Raw genomic sequence first — 12,314 nt, 5'->3', positions numbered from 1 at the left:
AGAAAGATGGGATATTATTAGGGCCTACTTTTATATGAAAATATAATTGCATGGAGCAACTACTGTAAGAGATGAGCGCTCCCGATAAAAAATGAGCAAATAAACATTCTACTAACTTCACTGACCCATGTTAAAATATTTCAGGGTCCAATCTTTCAGAATTTCTTGCTACTTCAAGAAGTTCAAGAAATGCTTTCTTCAGTGGAATATGCGTAATGTTAGTTGTTATGTTAATAATGAAATTAAGTCCCTAAATTTATTGTGCTCTCAGAAGAGACTAGAGGACACTCAAAAGACAGCCCTAGAAGTGAGTGACAGCTTTTTCAGAAAGAAAACCTTAACGCTGCTTTGTGCAGATTTATGGCTATATCTTGCATAAGTGAGGCATTATGCAGAAGCTCCGGAGATTTATAGTATTATGTGCCACCCCAAGTATCTTGCGGTTTTGCACTTCACAAAAACTCAGTAAAGAATGAAAGTCCAACCCCCTACAAGATTCAGAATTAGATAAAAATTCATCTGCAAAACAGAGCCATCCCGCCCACTCCAAATATTAACCCAGAACCCACATTGTGTACCACACAATGTACAGGAACCAAGACTTCACACCAGGCTCTGATAAATCAAAATGCAAATAGTATGAGCCAATCAGCTAAATCCTCTGGTCCAGGCAAGACTTCAAACAAACCACACACTAACTGACAGTTCTGATCTCATGACCAGTTAGGTACCATATAAAGCAAAATGAAACCTCCTAACCTCGCCAAGAAAACAGTATTTCAGCTACAAGCCTATTCTATCCAACAGTTCAAGATGTAGTAAAGATAAAAATACTCAAAGGTGGGGGTTTTTTTTGGGGGGGGGGAATCTTTCCAAGTAAAAGGGGAGGTGCCATTTGAAAACAAACAAACTATCTCTGTCTACCTGGATCTACTCTAGGGATAGTATTCCAGTAGTTTAAAATTTCTAGCCTCCAGAAATAGCTTCCAATTTGCATTTTAGATTTATTGATGCTTAGCAGCTAGTATTCCTTAGCTTGATGTGCCCTTTGGTGAGGGGGGGGGCATGAACCCTAAGAATGCAGCTTTTCTGGGCAACTAGTGAAAAAAGGTCTCAGCATTATTGTTTTCCCAGCACATAATTTCTTCAGGATGTTTAAGTACCTGTTCCATTTGGGACAAAGAAGTGTGCCACCTACCCTGCAATGCACTCTACTCAGCTCCAAGTAGTTCTGGGCCCATTATCTCCCACATCAATGAGCACTGCTACACTTAGCAAGCACGCTGTAGTAGGCAAGTAGGCAAAACAGCTACATTTTCCCCTTTTCTGAATCCCACTCCAGCTAGATTTTCAGTGCCTTCCTTGGGAGCAGGTGCTTCACAATATGGAACTTAGTAATAATTCATGTTCTCATTAAAGGGGGCCTCTGTGCTTGGTAATATGCACATATCTAAAATGCCATTTATGATTTCAGGCTAGCCATCCTCAACCTGGTACCCCTCCCAAGGATTTGGACCACAACTCCGCTCACCATGCTGGCTGGGGCTGATGGGAATTGTAGTCCAAAACATCAAAAGAGCACCTGGCTGAGGAACCATGTTTTCAGCACACTAAACTGCCATGTCAGAGGATGCGCCAGAGGCAGTGTGTTATAATGGTGGTAGAGCATCAGACTACGACATGTGAGGCCTGGGTTCAAATCCTCACTTGCAGTGTTCGAAATTAGCCAGGCATGTTCTGCATCTGGCTATCAACCACTTGCAACCAAGTGAAGATGCCCACGAGCCAAGGTGATGCCTGACATCTCCACCATCTGGAGGTGCATGCCTTGGGATCATTGGATCGGGAGAATTTTCACACACAAATACCACATCCTGCAGAATTCTCTCTGTTGTGCTTCATCTGCGTAATTGGAATGAATTTCAGGAACCAAAATGCTTTTTCTGTGCAGCCTGAGCAGCAGCTATCACTATTAAGAAAAAAGAGGCAGGAACATGCCAATATATACGTGGACTGTCCATGGATCAAGCCCTTTACCTAGCTCAAGGTTGTCATCTGAACTAGTTGAGGCTTAACAGATAATCAATCACAGTCAGTCCATCATTTGAAAAATAAGACTTTAGAGCCGTCTTAGGCAACCGTAACCTTGGTTTAAGGGCTATTTTGGAGCCTAGCTGATATATCTGAGTTTCTAACACTGCTTGCTAATCGGCCTTGGGCCAGTCATTGCCTCTCAGCCTTACCTACCTCACAGGGCTGTTGTGGCGATTAAACAAGGACAGAGTACACCACCTTGATCTCCTTGGAGGAAAAGGTGGGATTTAAATGCATCAAATAAATATATAAAATACTGAAGATTCCTCTACCTGGGAGCAAACTTGCTATAGCCTCTTGATACTGCAACTTGCATTACATATAGCCCCCTCTCAGAACATCAGGCCTTATGGTCCTAAAGGGCAACAGGACTCCCCTTCATGATTGCACATGCACAAGCACCAAAGAAGAAAAAACACCATTACCCATTTCTGACATTAGTTTCTAAACTCAAAGCCCTTCCACCCGAGATCTTTTAACTGTTAGTACAAAGAAATTAACCTGGGACCTTGGGCATGAAAAGCATATGCTCTCTGACACTGAGTTATAGGCAAGCCCCCAAACTTTAGGGCTTTCTTGCTTAGCAAAGTAGGGTTGGGGGGTCAATATGCTTCCTGGCAGTTGCTGAAAAACATTTTGGTGTCTTAATTCCATCTGACTTTTAGCAGCAATTGTGTTTTATTGCAACTTTTTAATGGTTCTATCTTTTTAAGTGCTTGCATACTGTTGTATTCTAATCTTTGGTTATATGTCACTTTGGGCATTTTCATTAAAAAGTGATGATTAAATATTGTAAATAATTTAAGCAATGAAACTGACTGCCTCTTTGTACGGTATGCGTACAAAGTATTTTTTTACACTATAAAAATCATGAGTACAGTATAAGAACTGCATCTCAGTGATTTGCAGCCTGGTCCTGTGGGTGTTTATACAGCAGTAAACCCATTGAGTACAACAGAGCTTACTTCCAAGTAAGGGTGCATAGAACTGAAGTCATAATTTTCCTCCCACAAGACAGGCGTGTCGTGGCACTTTTGGATTTTGCTGTAACCACAAGTCCAAATCTTCTAGAGAGCAAGCCACACTTGTCATGATCTGGAGCACGTGTATTTTTTGCAAATGGACAGCCTTTTTAAAATCGCAAAACGGATTATTGAAAAGGTACACAACAGTTGTTTTTAGGTAAGATTTTCTTTCTGCAACACTACTAGCCCCACAGGGGCAGCTTTTCACATTTCAATAGGCAACTAAAAAGAGTGGCAGCAAAGTCCTCAGCAAAGCTTCAAAGGCCTGCCCTTGAAGATTTCAGTGCAGAAAAAGCTGTTGTGTTTTGAGGGCATTTGTTGCAATATGTTTGCAACTCCTACTAACTAGGAAAATGACGTCAAATGAAATGATGTTCAATGAGCCACCCTCTTTTCAGGAAAAATGGGTTTGTGCCTTTGGCATGAGAACATAATAGCAGCACAACGGGATCACACCAAAGTCCACTTAGTCTAGCAATTTGTTTCCAACAGTGGTCAGTTAGATTCCACCCCCAGAGCTGGGAATGAAGATAGCAATCACACCCTGCTTCTTGTCCCCATTTTTTAAATTTATACAGTACCAAAAAAATCTCGCTTTCCCCTCTGAAAGGCACTAATCAAAGTGGCTAGGTAAAACAAATGAAAATGAATATAGATTCAGAACCACGTGGCTAAAACCTGTGTATATCTATGCCTTATGAAACCTAGTGGCCGTCTCCACATCTTGTGGCAGTAAAATCAATACATTCATGATGCATTGTTCATCCCCAATACAAAGGCCCAGGTTTATCTGGTTTTGTGTGGGGCCAGAAATATAGGGATACATTTGGTCTGGAACACATTGACTGGGAGGACTGGAACAGGGACAGGCCATAGCACCATGGTACAGTGTCTGCTTCACATACAGAATAGCCCAGGATTGATCCCCTGAATCTCTAGGTAGGGCTGCAAGCGTCACCTGTCTGAAATCCAGGAGCTGCTGCCAGTCAGTGTAGACCACACTCAGCTAGACTGACCAATGGTCTGACTCTGTACAAGGCAGCTTCCTATGTTCCCTACCTTCTAAACTGTACCCCAGCAATTCTGTTATCAGAATGGAACTTTGCTTCTTTTAACAGCTAAGCACCCTTGTTCTATACAAGCCATTTATAATGTGAAAGAAAATGAAGACAGAACTTTTGGAGAGGCAGAGTGAATAACTCCCCCACCCCCTTTCAAATTAAGAATGCAATGAAGAACAGCAATTACATGGTGTGGAAAGCTTTCTTGCACAGTTCAAAACTGCCTTGAACCATGGACATAATTAAGCTTACTATGCAGTATCTTTCTGTCCAATGCAAATACCCTAAGTTTTCTGAATATCTAGCCAGCCTCTATAGAGGATATAACAGGCAGCCTTCAGTGAACTGAGCAAGAGCATCAGCTGCTGCATACAAAATGCTACTGTAGAAGAAAAGTACAGTACAGCAATATAATAGGGCCGCTGGTCTCTCTTATGTGATAAACATATCAATCTAAGCAGTTCGCCAAGTATGTTTCAACCAACATATTGGCTTTGCTACTCAGAGATCCACTGAAATGAAGCACACAGAACGCATGCACCGCATTGATTTCATTAGGTAGCAACGGGGGGGGGGAGAATAATTAGATGTGCTTTGTGTAGTAGCAATACCACCTTGCAATAAGAAATACTATTTTGGGGGGAATACTAATATTCAACTATAAGAGTCAATTAGAGCTGCATATTCTCATAGGCATGTGGAATTCAGGTGGAAGTGACAGGTGTAAAGGTCTGAAACAGCCAGTTCAGATTACTGCTGTCATATTTCTACACCACAAAAGAATGTCAGGGGAAAGGTGCATCACTGTGAAAGGCTGGCAACAACTAGAAGAGAATGTTGCCCATGTAATACTCAGTAAGAAGAGAAAGCTAGACACACCATTTTTACTAATTATTTAAAACATCTCAGTTAAAGTCACAAACTGAAGCTATTGAAGCCGTAGGATATACTACTTTGGGATCAAAAGGAAGGAAAAGCAGAATGAAATTAATCCAGCCTTGTATTAGGTCTTGGACCAGAGAAGCTCCTTCCCACGTTGCCTCTTCGTACCAAAACATGATCTTAGCTACTACATGTGCTTCAGCACTACCCACAACAGGGTGAAGTGAGGACAGAATGAGGCTGGAATGCTATTCCAGACATGGCAGTTTTAAAAACCATCAAGGGCCATAAGCACAGCATTTTTGTGTCATTTTAATCAAGAGAAAAAAGAAAGCAGATCTGCTCCCAAATTGTACTTGCTTTTGGCTGCTTCTGTGACAACAGTGGCAGGCTGAAACAGAGGAGAAGAAGTAGGAAGATGCTAGGACATATCTCCTTCGCTTAGCACAGTAGTAAAGCACTTTGCTGTACTGCAGGTTTACTGCTTTGCTCACTTAACGCTCAAGTAAAAATTTACCTAGCAGTGCATTCTCTCCTAGGGTTCAATACCAGCATGCTCTGGTCCTTTGAAAAACCAAACTCCATGTGGATGTAATGTACTACTCTGGGGAAAAGATCAATATGATTTAAAGCTGTGCAACTCATAAACCTTCTACTGGAATCCAAAGAATCTCAGATTTTGCTTCTTTTAGCAAAGTTGTGTTTCTAGCCCTCATGGTGGCAGAGGAAAGCCTAAAGGAAAAGCTGCTAACAGACTAGATGCAATCAGAGCAGCGCAATCTACCCAGAACCATTTCAAATTTACAGATGCTGCAAAATGTCCATCAACTGGTTCCTGAACAGCTACCTGCATAATGCCAATTACAACGAATTGGAATATGCAGAACAGAGCACATGTAACTCCATGTCCAAAGAGACCTTCACAGTACAATCTGTCCGACCCTGCATTTACAGTAAAATCCGGAACATTTGCTTCGTTTTAAGCAATAGGCACCAACAGCGCAGAAAAAGAAAGAGGGGGGGGGGACTCCTTCAAGCCTTTCCTTACCTGGTGGCAACTGAAAGTTCTGAATATTTGTTGGATTCTGAGGAGGCTGAGGCAGACGAGGTGCTAAAACAGTGGGAGTCAAAGTTGCTCTGATTCCACTTGTAGTTGCCGTCGGAGTCCTTGGTAGGCTCTGCGCCACTGTGTTGGCAGCACCCTTGGCCAGGCCTGTGGGGGTGCCTGGAGGCGCAGGAGGAACCCCACCAGGATTAGGGGCCACGTTGGGCAGGCCAGCTTGCATAGTTTGCCCGATTATCATATTACCCCCTGTAGTACTGGGCTGGCCACCAGCAGCCAGAGTCTGCTGTTGAGTTACCGTCTGCACAATAGTTTTAGGAGACTCCGATTTGATGACCTGCGTGGTGGGTGCAGCCGGTACCCCAGAACCTGGCTGGCTGTTCACGAGGGTGGTCTGGAGGGAAACACCAGACCCCACGGTGGCTGCAGCGACAGCCGCGGGAGGAAAACTCCCCACGTTGATGGTCGAATTGATCACAGTATTGCTCCCGTTCTGGGTGGCTGCAGCCACGGAGGGTCCTGCCGTGTGAATGGGTGGCCTCACCAATGCTACAGTTGGTCCCCCAGCTCCAATACTTGGGGGCTGCTGTGAGGAGATCACCGTTGGGGAGGGCGAAGAGGCGGAGGATACCCCAGTGCCAAGGAAAGAAGTCTGGATGACGGTATTTGAAGCGGATGGCAAGACGGCGTTAACGGTACTGACTTTCCCCACATTTCCAGGTCCATTGTTAACAAGAGGGGTGACAGCAGGGATTACGGTAGGGTTTGCTGTTACAGGCGTGGCCGAGAAAGCAGCGTGAGAATTCATCACTACGTTACTCCCATTCAAGGTCTGCACTGTCGTGGTCCCAATTTTACCATTCCTGGTAGATAAAGCTGTTGCCATGGTGCTGATTACCACTGATTTACCCTGGCTAAGGGTCCCTGGGGTGACAGCAGCTTCAGATCCGCCTTGGACAGGTGCAGTGGTGCTGGTGCTGGTTGTGGTGGTCCCGTCCAAAGTAGAACCCTGGGACCTGGCGTTATGATTGATAACACTCCCTTGCACTCCACCAGCACCTGCAAATAAAACAAAGGCGATTAAATGACAAGAACATACAAAAATAAGAGAGAAGCCAAGAAGTCTTTTGACTAGAGAAGCCAAGAAGAAAACATCTGCCAAACTGTGCTAAAACAGTGGGAATCTTCTCCTTTGTCTTAAACTCTCTATATTGAATGACATGAAAAAGGTGAAAATATTTCCAGAGCGGCAAATAAAAAAATCATCTCACTGTTCCCATCCCCCCACAAACGGTAAACTTAATAATTAACCAAAGCCATATATATATATGACACACACAATAAGAAATCAGCTCCTAAGGGGATTGATTATGTGTTTCTTTTTCCTTCTTCGGACACTATAGCACTGTGTTTGATAATACTCTACTGCAAGCCTGCTCTAGCAGTTGCAGGGAGGAAAAAAGAGAAAAGTAAATAGGGGGCAGCCCAGAGGCTTCAACCCCCTCCATACAATCCCCTCATCTGCTACAGGAAAACTTAGTGGCTAAATGTTTCCTGTTGAATGGAACAACGTGGAAAAGTGGGACTGAACAGCAGCTGTCAGAGAGATGATAGAAGGCAAGAGGTTGCAAGGCAATGTTAGAGGACTTCACCCTCCCTCTTAAACATACACACATTAAACCCCGCTGCTTTGATTGCTGCTCCTACAAAGGAAAACAAATACTAGCAAAGATGCTTCTTTTGCACCCAGAAAACCCACTGACCCTAGCAAAGTCTGGCATTATGTGTTACACCATCCCTGACTTTACAGGCCCCGTATTTAGAAGACACAAGTAGGAGGACTGTAATCAGATAGATAACGTCACACAAATCAGGGCTACCGGAGGGTTATTCCTCCAAGATCCCCCTTTACTAACCTGGAGTCCTACGTGCAACAGCATCCCTGTAATATTTCAGTCACACAAAAGCGAGGGAAAAATATATAGAGGGGGAGGGGAGTGTAAATCATGGTGGTGGAAGGGGAGAGAAGAAATGTTTTCTTTCCCTTACAATGCTCCTCTAGCCATGCAATGAAAGACAGGACCAAATGTTATGATACCCCTCACAGTCCACTGTCTTGCTATAAAGGGGAAAACATTCACAGATGGGCTGTCATCTCTCCCAACCCCACGGGCAAGAGGGGCTTGTCCTCAGATTCGAAGCAAACCACACAGCCTGGCATATTGTTTAAGGAGAAAGAAGATACTCAAAAGGTTGAGGTATAACCCCGACGACAACGGAAGGAGAAGCAGCCAAACAGACCGGCCTTTGCAAAGAGGTATATTTAAAAAGGGTTCCTGACCCCGACGTCCCCCCATCACTTCCTCTTCTCAAGGGAAGCTGGTGTCATGATTAATAACAATGCCCCCCCCCACACAAAAATCCTTGTACTTTGGCTACAGAGAGTGGGGAGGGCAAGGAAGAATTCAGACAGCTCCAGAAGAGCATTATATATATACAGAGGGAGAGGGAGAGAGAGGACGGGTGAATCTCCCCTGTAAACAACACAATTTCTTATTTCTTTGACAAGGCAGTGGGTAGGGGGGAGGGGAGGAGGCGCAGAAGTCAAATGCCAAGGGTCTCCCCTCCCGACCAATCAGGAGCACCCCAAATACCCCAGCTACCAGGAGATTGAAGTGGGGGGGGAAGGGATGACATAATTAAAAAGGAGGGGGTGGAGACGGTGTTAAAGAGGAGAACTGCCATACATACACACATATACAACCACAACAAAACCCCTTAATAATCCATTTCCACTCTAGATGTAGTAGGAAGGGGGGGAGGGGAGGCCAGTCCCAGCCAAAAATAGTATGTTGCGGGGAGGGGAGCGAGGGGGGGTTGGAGGGTGAGAGGTTGGCATTCTAGGAAGGCCTCCCTCGCCCCCGACCCTCTCCACCCAGCCACCCCCTTGCACACTCCAATTCCTATCATAACAACAACTGGGGGGGGGAGAGAGAGAATGGGAAAGAGGAAAAGGAAAGAGAAAAGAGCAAGGAGGGGAGCCAGCAGTCCCGGTTTAGGGGGGAAGAGGCAGGAGTAGGGGGGGAACGGGGGCAGCAGGGGGGAGGGGAGAAGGGAAGCCCCCTCTGCCCCCTGAGGAAAGGGGGCAGCCCCTTCCCACCCCCACCCCCCGTCGCCTCGCCAGGTTACCTGGCTTGGTGATCTCGGGGCCACTGAGTCCCATCTTGGCGGCGCTGGTGGCGGCGGCGGCGCTACTGCTGCCGCTGCCTCCGCCGGTGGTGGTGCCGGTGCCGCTGCCGGGGCTCTCGGTGTGGACATGAGCACTGCTGCTGCCGCCTCCTCCTCCTCCTCCGCCTCCTCCTCCGCCGCCGCCACCTCCTCCTACTCCTCCAGGGCTCGGGCTCGGGCTGCTGCTACTGCTGCTGCTGCTCACAACATGGTTCCCCAGCAGCCCCCCAGCGGCCCTGAGGGGCTCCTGCGCCCTGTGGTGCTGGTGGTGGTGGCTCGAGGCCGCCAGCTGAGACTCCAGGGAGCCCACCAGGTCGCTCACCACCTTCTCGTCCACATCAGGGTTCAGGAAAACCTCATCCAGCAGATCCGAGCCCGCCGCCATCTTTTTTTTGGAGGGTTCCTGTGAGAGGCTCCCGCCCGACCGACCGCCTGCCGGCCCCCCTCCTCCTCCTCCTCCTCTCCTCTCACTCCTCCCTCCCCCCGCCCTCCTCGCGCTCGCCACCCCTCCCCTCTCTCCCTCACTCACTCATTTTACACATACACCCAGCTCCCCTCCCGCCCCGGCCTTCCCGCACTGGGCATGCGCGCGAGGGAGGGGGGAAGAGGGGAGGGGCGGGCCGGCAGCCGAGGCATCACATCAGCGGCCGGAGAGGGATTCCGCCGGCTCCCGATTGGACGGCCGGTCGCTATAAAAGCTCGGGCAAATGGCTGCGAGCGCTTAGTGAGGGGACGGGCGGCGGCGGGCACGGCTGCGGCCTAGCGAAGGGGGGAAGGAGGAGGAGAGGGAGGGGGAAGGGAGGAGCGGCGGGTGCGCGCGCGGTTGGCGGAGAGGGGTTTGCGAGCGTGGCGGAGGCGGCACTGTTGACAGCCGCCGCCGCTGCCTCAGAGGCGAGCAGCCGCCGTCGCAGTTCTTTGTCTGGCGAAGCCCAAAATGGCTGCATGTTCCGCGGCGGCGGCGGCGGCTCCCGCTCTTCTCCCTCCCTGCCTGCGCGCCCCTGAGGTTTCCCTCGGCGGAGCGGGTCTGAAGGGCAACCCCGCCGCACCTGTGCCAGCTGCTGTAACCGATACACCCGCGGGAAGGGGCGGCGGTGAGGGGAGAGGAAGAGGGCCGGGCTTGACCCGGCGGCGGCCCGCCTGCCTGTGGGTGAGAAGGGCCTCGTCCCGCTGGGGAAGTCCGCCCGCCTCGCCTCTTAGCTGAGGGGATGGGGGGTCTCGCCCGCTCGCCTCGGCCTTGGGGGAAGAAGGGCCCGCGCTCGCTTCCTAGCCATGCCGGCTGCCGCCTCTTTCCTTCCCTCAGCCTTGGTTTCTAACAGAGTTTGAGATCTCTCACACGGCAACCCGGGGGGAACCCTTCCCCCCCCCCCCGGCGCCTTTACATCCTCTCGACACCCCCCAATCCTTCTCATGGGGCTCCCCGTTTTGCAGACACACGCACAAGCTTCCCCGCCCCAGTTGAAATGCGCCCCCTCCCTATTGTTTAAAAATATTTTTAAAGAGTCCTCTTCAGTGTCAAAATCAGCGCCCTCCTCCTCTCCCGCCTTTATTTTTCAAATCGCTTCCTTAACTCTCTCTGCGAGGCCGGCAAGAAATCTTTTTCCCCCCACCACGTCAAGCCGCCGCCTTTCCATTTAGGAAGTTCTCTAGTATAATTGATCCTCGCAGACGTTATTTTTTTTCTTATTTCATGCTGTCCTGAGAGCAGCTGGCTGCTCACATCGCAGCCATGTCGTCATACCTTCCAGTTTTTAAGTTGCTATTTGAGAGAGAGAGGAGAGATCTCCACTTTGCATGTAAAGAATTTCTCTGAAGGAGACAACTCCTGTTTCTAAAGTAAGTTGAAAGGAGAAGGGTAGCAGAGAGGCTTTAAAGTGCAGAGACTGAAGGAATGTAGGACCTCACCCCCAAATCTGGGGATGGGTACAATTCCTCTTTCGGTGTCACTTCATAGAGCTGGAAGGAACCCCCAAGGGTCATCTAGTCCAACCCGCCACAATGCTATCCTTCATGTTCTTAACATCTCCCCCCCCCTTTACATGGCTTAAAGTCACTTATAATCAGATTTTGGTGTGGTTTTTTGGTCAAAACAACTCACCAAAGCTTCCAATAGTGGTCCTTTTGCATTGCAAAGTCACATTTGTTAGTGCCGCCCTTGTCATAGTGTGGTTGGGCTGCAGCGTAAAGCTGCCTGTGAAGATCTCAGAGCTCTCCTTCCTCAGATTGGCAGAGGTGCAAGCTATGTGTGCTGCTACGTATCACAATTTATCACCAGTCAGTTGTAAATGGAATCATTCAGAATTCTCTTTGTGTTCCTCTCCCTGCCTTCTTTAACCAATTTAATCTGGAAAGTATGTACTATCAGGCTGTGCTAGTCACTGTCTCCCTTGCCGAGATACCTTATGCTGCTGTTGCCCTTTATTAATTATTTCTGTGCTTAGCCCACCCCATCCTGAGGGTTCAGGATGGGTGGCAGTACTTTATTCTATAATTTATACTTCTAATGAGACTTTTAGAGTGGTGAAAATTAGAGGGGATGGAAACATCTACTTAAACCTGACAATTAAAAGAATCCACCAACACCAAGGCTTTTAATACCAGGCGTCAAGCTCTTGAACAACTCCCAGTTTTAAGACAGAGGGGTTATGTTTTGCTTTACAGCATATTTCATCTCGGTTTTAAGGAGTTCAGAAGGCTAATCTTTCCTGTTATCAGTCAGTGTCGGTGCACGGCAGGTATTTCAGGTGCCTCTCTGGGCAACTGGAGGGGGTCTGCACTCCTTGCAGCAGGTAACTGGTTTTGTTCCCAATTAAGGATTAGCTGAGGAAGTACTGAAAATGGGTAGCATACATGGAAGCTGCTAACCTATGTCAAGAATTTCTACAAAAAGACAATGAAATTCTTGATTTTGAATTTAGAAAACTTTGCAAACTGATAGCCCCATTCTTTATGCAAGCTATGTAA

General features: G+C 47.7%; 1 protein-coding gene across 2 annotated transcripts in view; it reads right to left on the bottom strand.

Moving 5' to 3' along the window:
* TAF4 (TATA-box binding protein associated factor 4) overlaps positions 1-9,799 on the bottom strand; it is a 74,875-nt gene extending 65,076 nt beyond the window's left edge. For both annotated transcript variants that reach the window (XM_081196058.1, XM_081196059.1), the window contains exons 1-2: positions 9,315-9,799; positions 6,111-7,184 (exon numbers count right to left, since the gene is read on the bottom strand). In XM_081196058.1, coding sequence (XP_081052184.1) covers positions 6,111-7,184; positions 9,315-9,738 — 1,498 coding nt within the window. In that variant the 5' untranslated portion in view covers positions 9,739-9,799. The remainder of the gene's footprint in view (positions 1-6,110; positions 7,185-9,314) is intronic.
* Positions 9,800-12,314: the final 2,515 nt, after the last annotated feature.

This window comes from Podarcis bocagei (assembly GCF_964188305.1).
Source record: "Podarcis bocagei genome assembly, chromosome: 5".
Lineage (NCBI taxonomy): Eukaryota > Metazoa > Chordata > Lepidosauria > Squamata > Lacertidae > Podarcis > Podarcis bocagei.
Note: the sequence above shows the minus strand (reverse complement) of the source record. Positions and strands in the feature narration are given on the sequence as shown.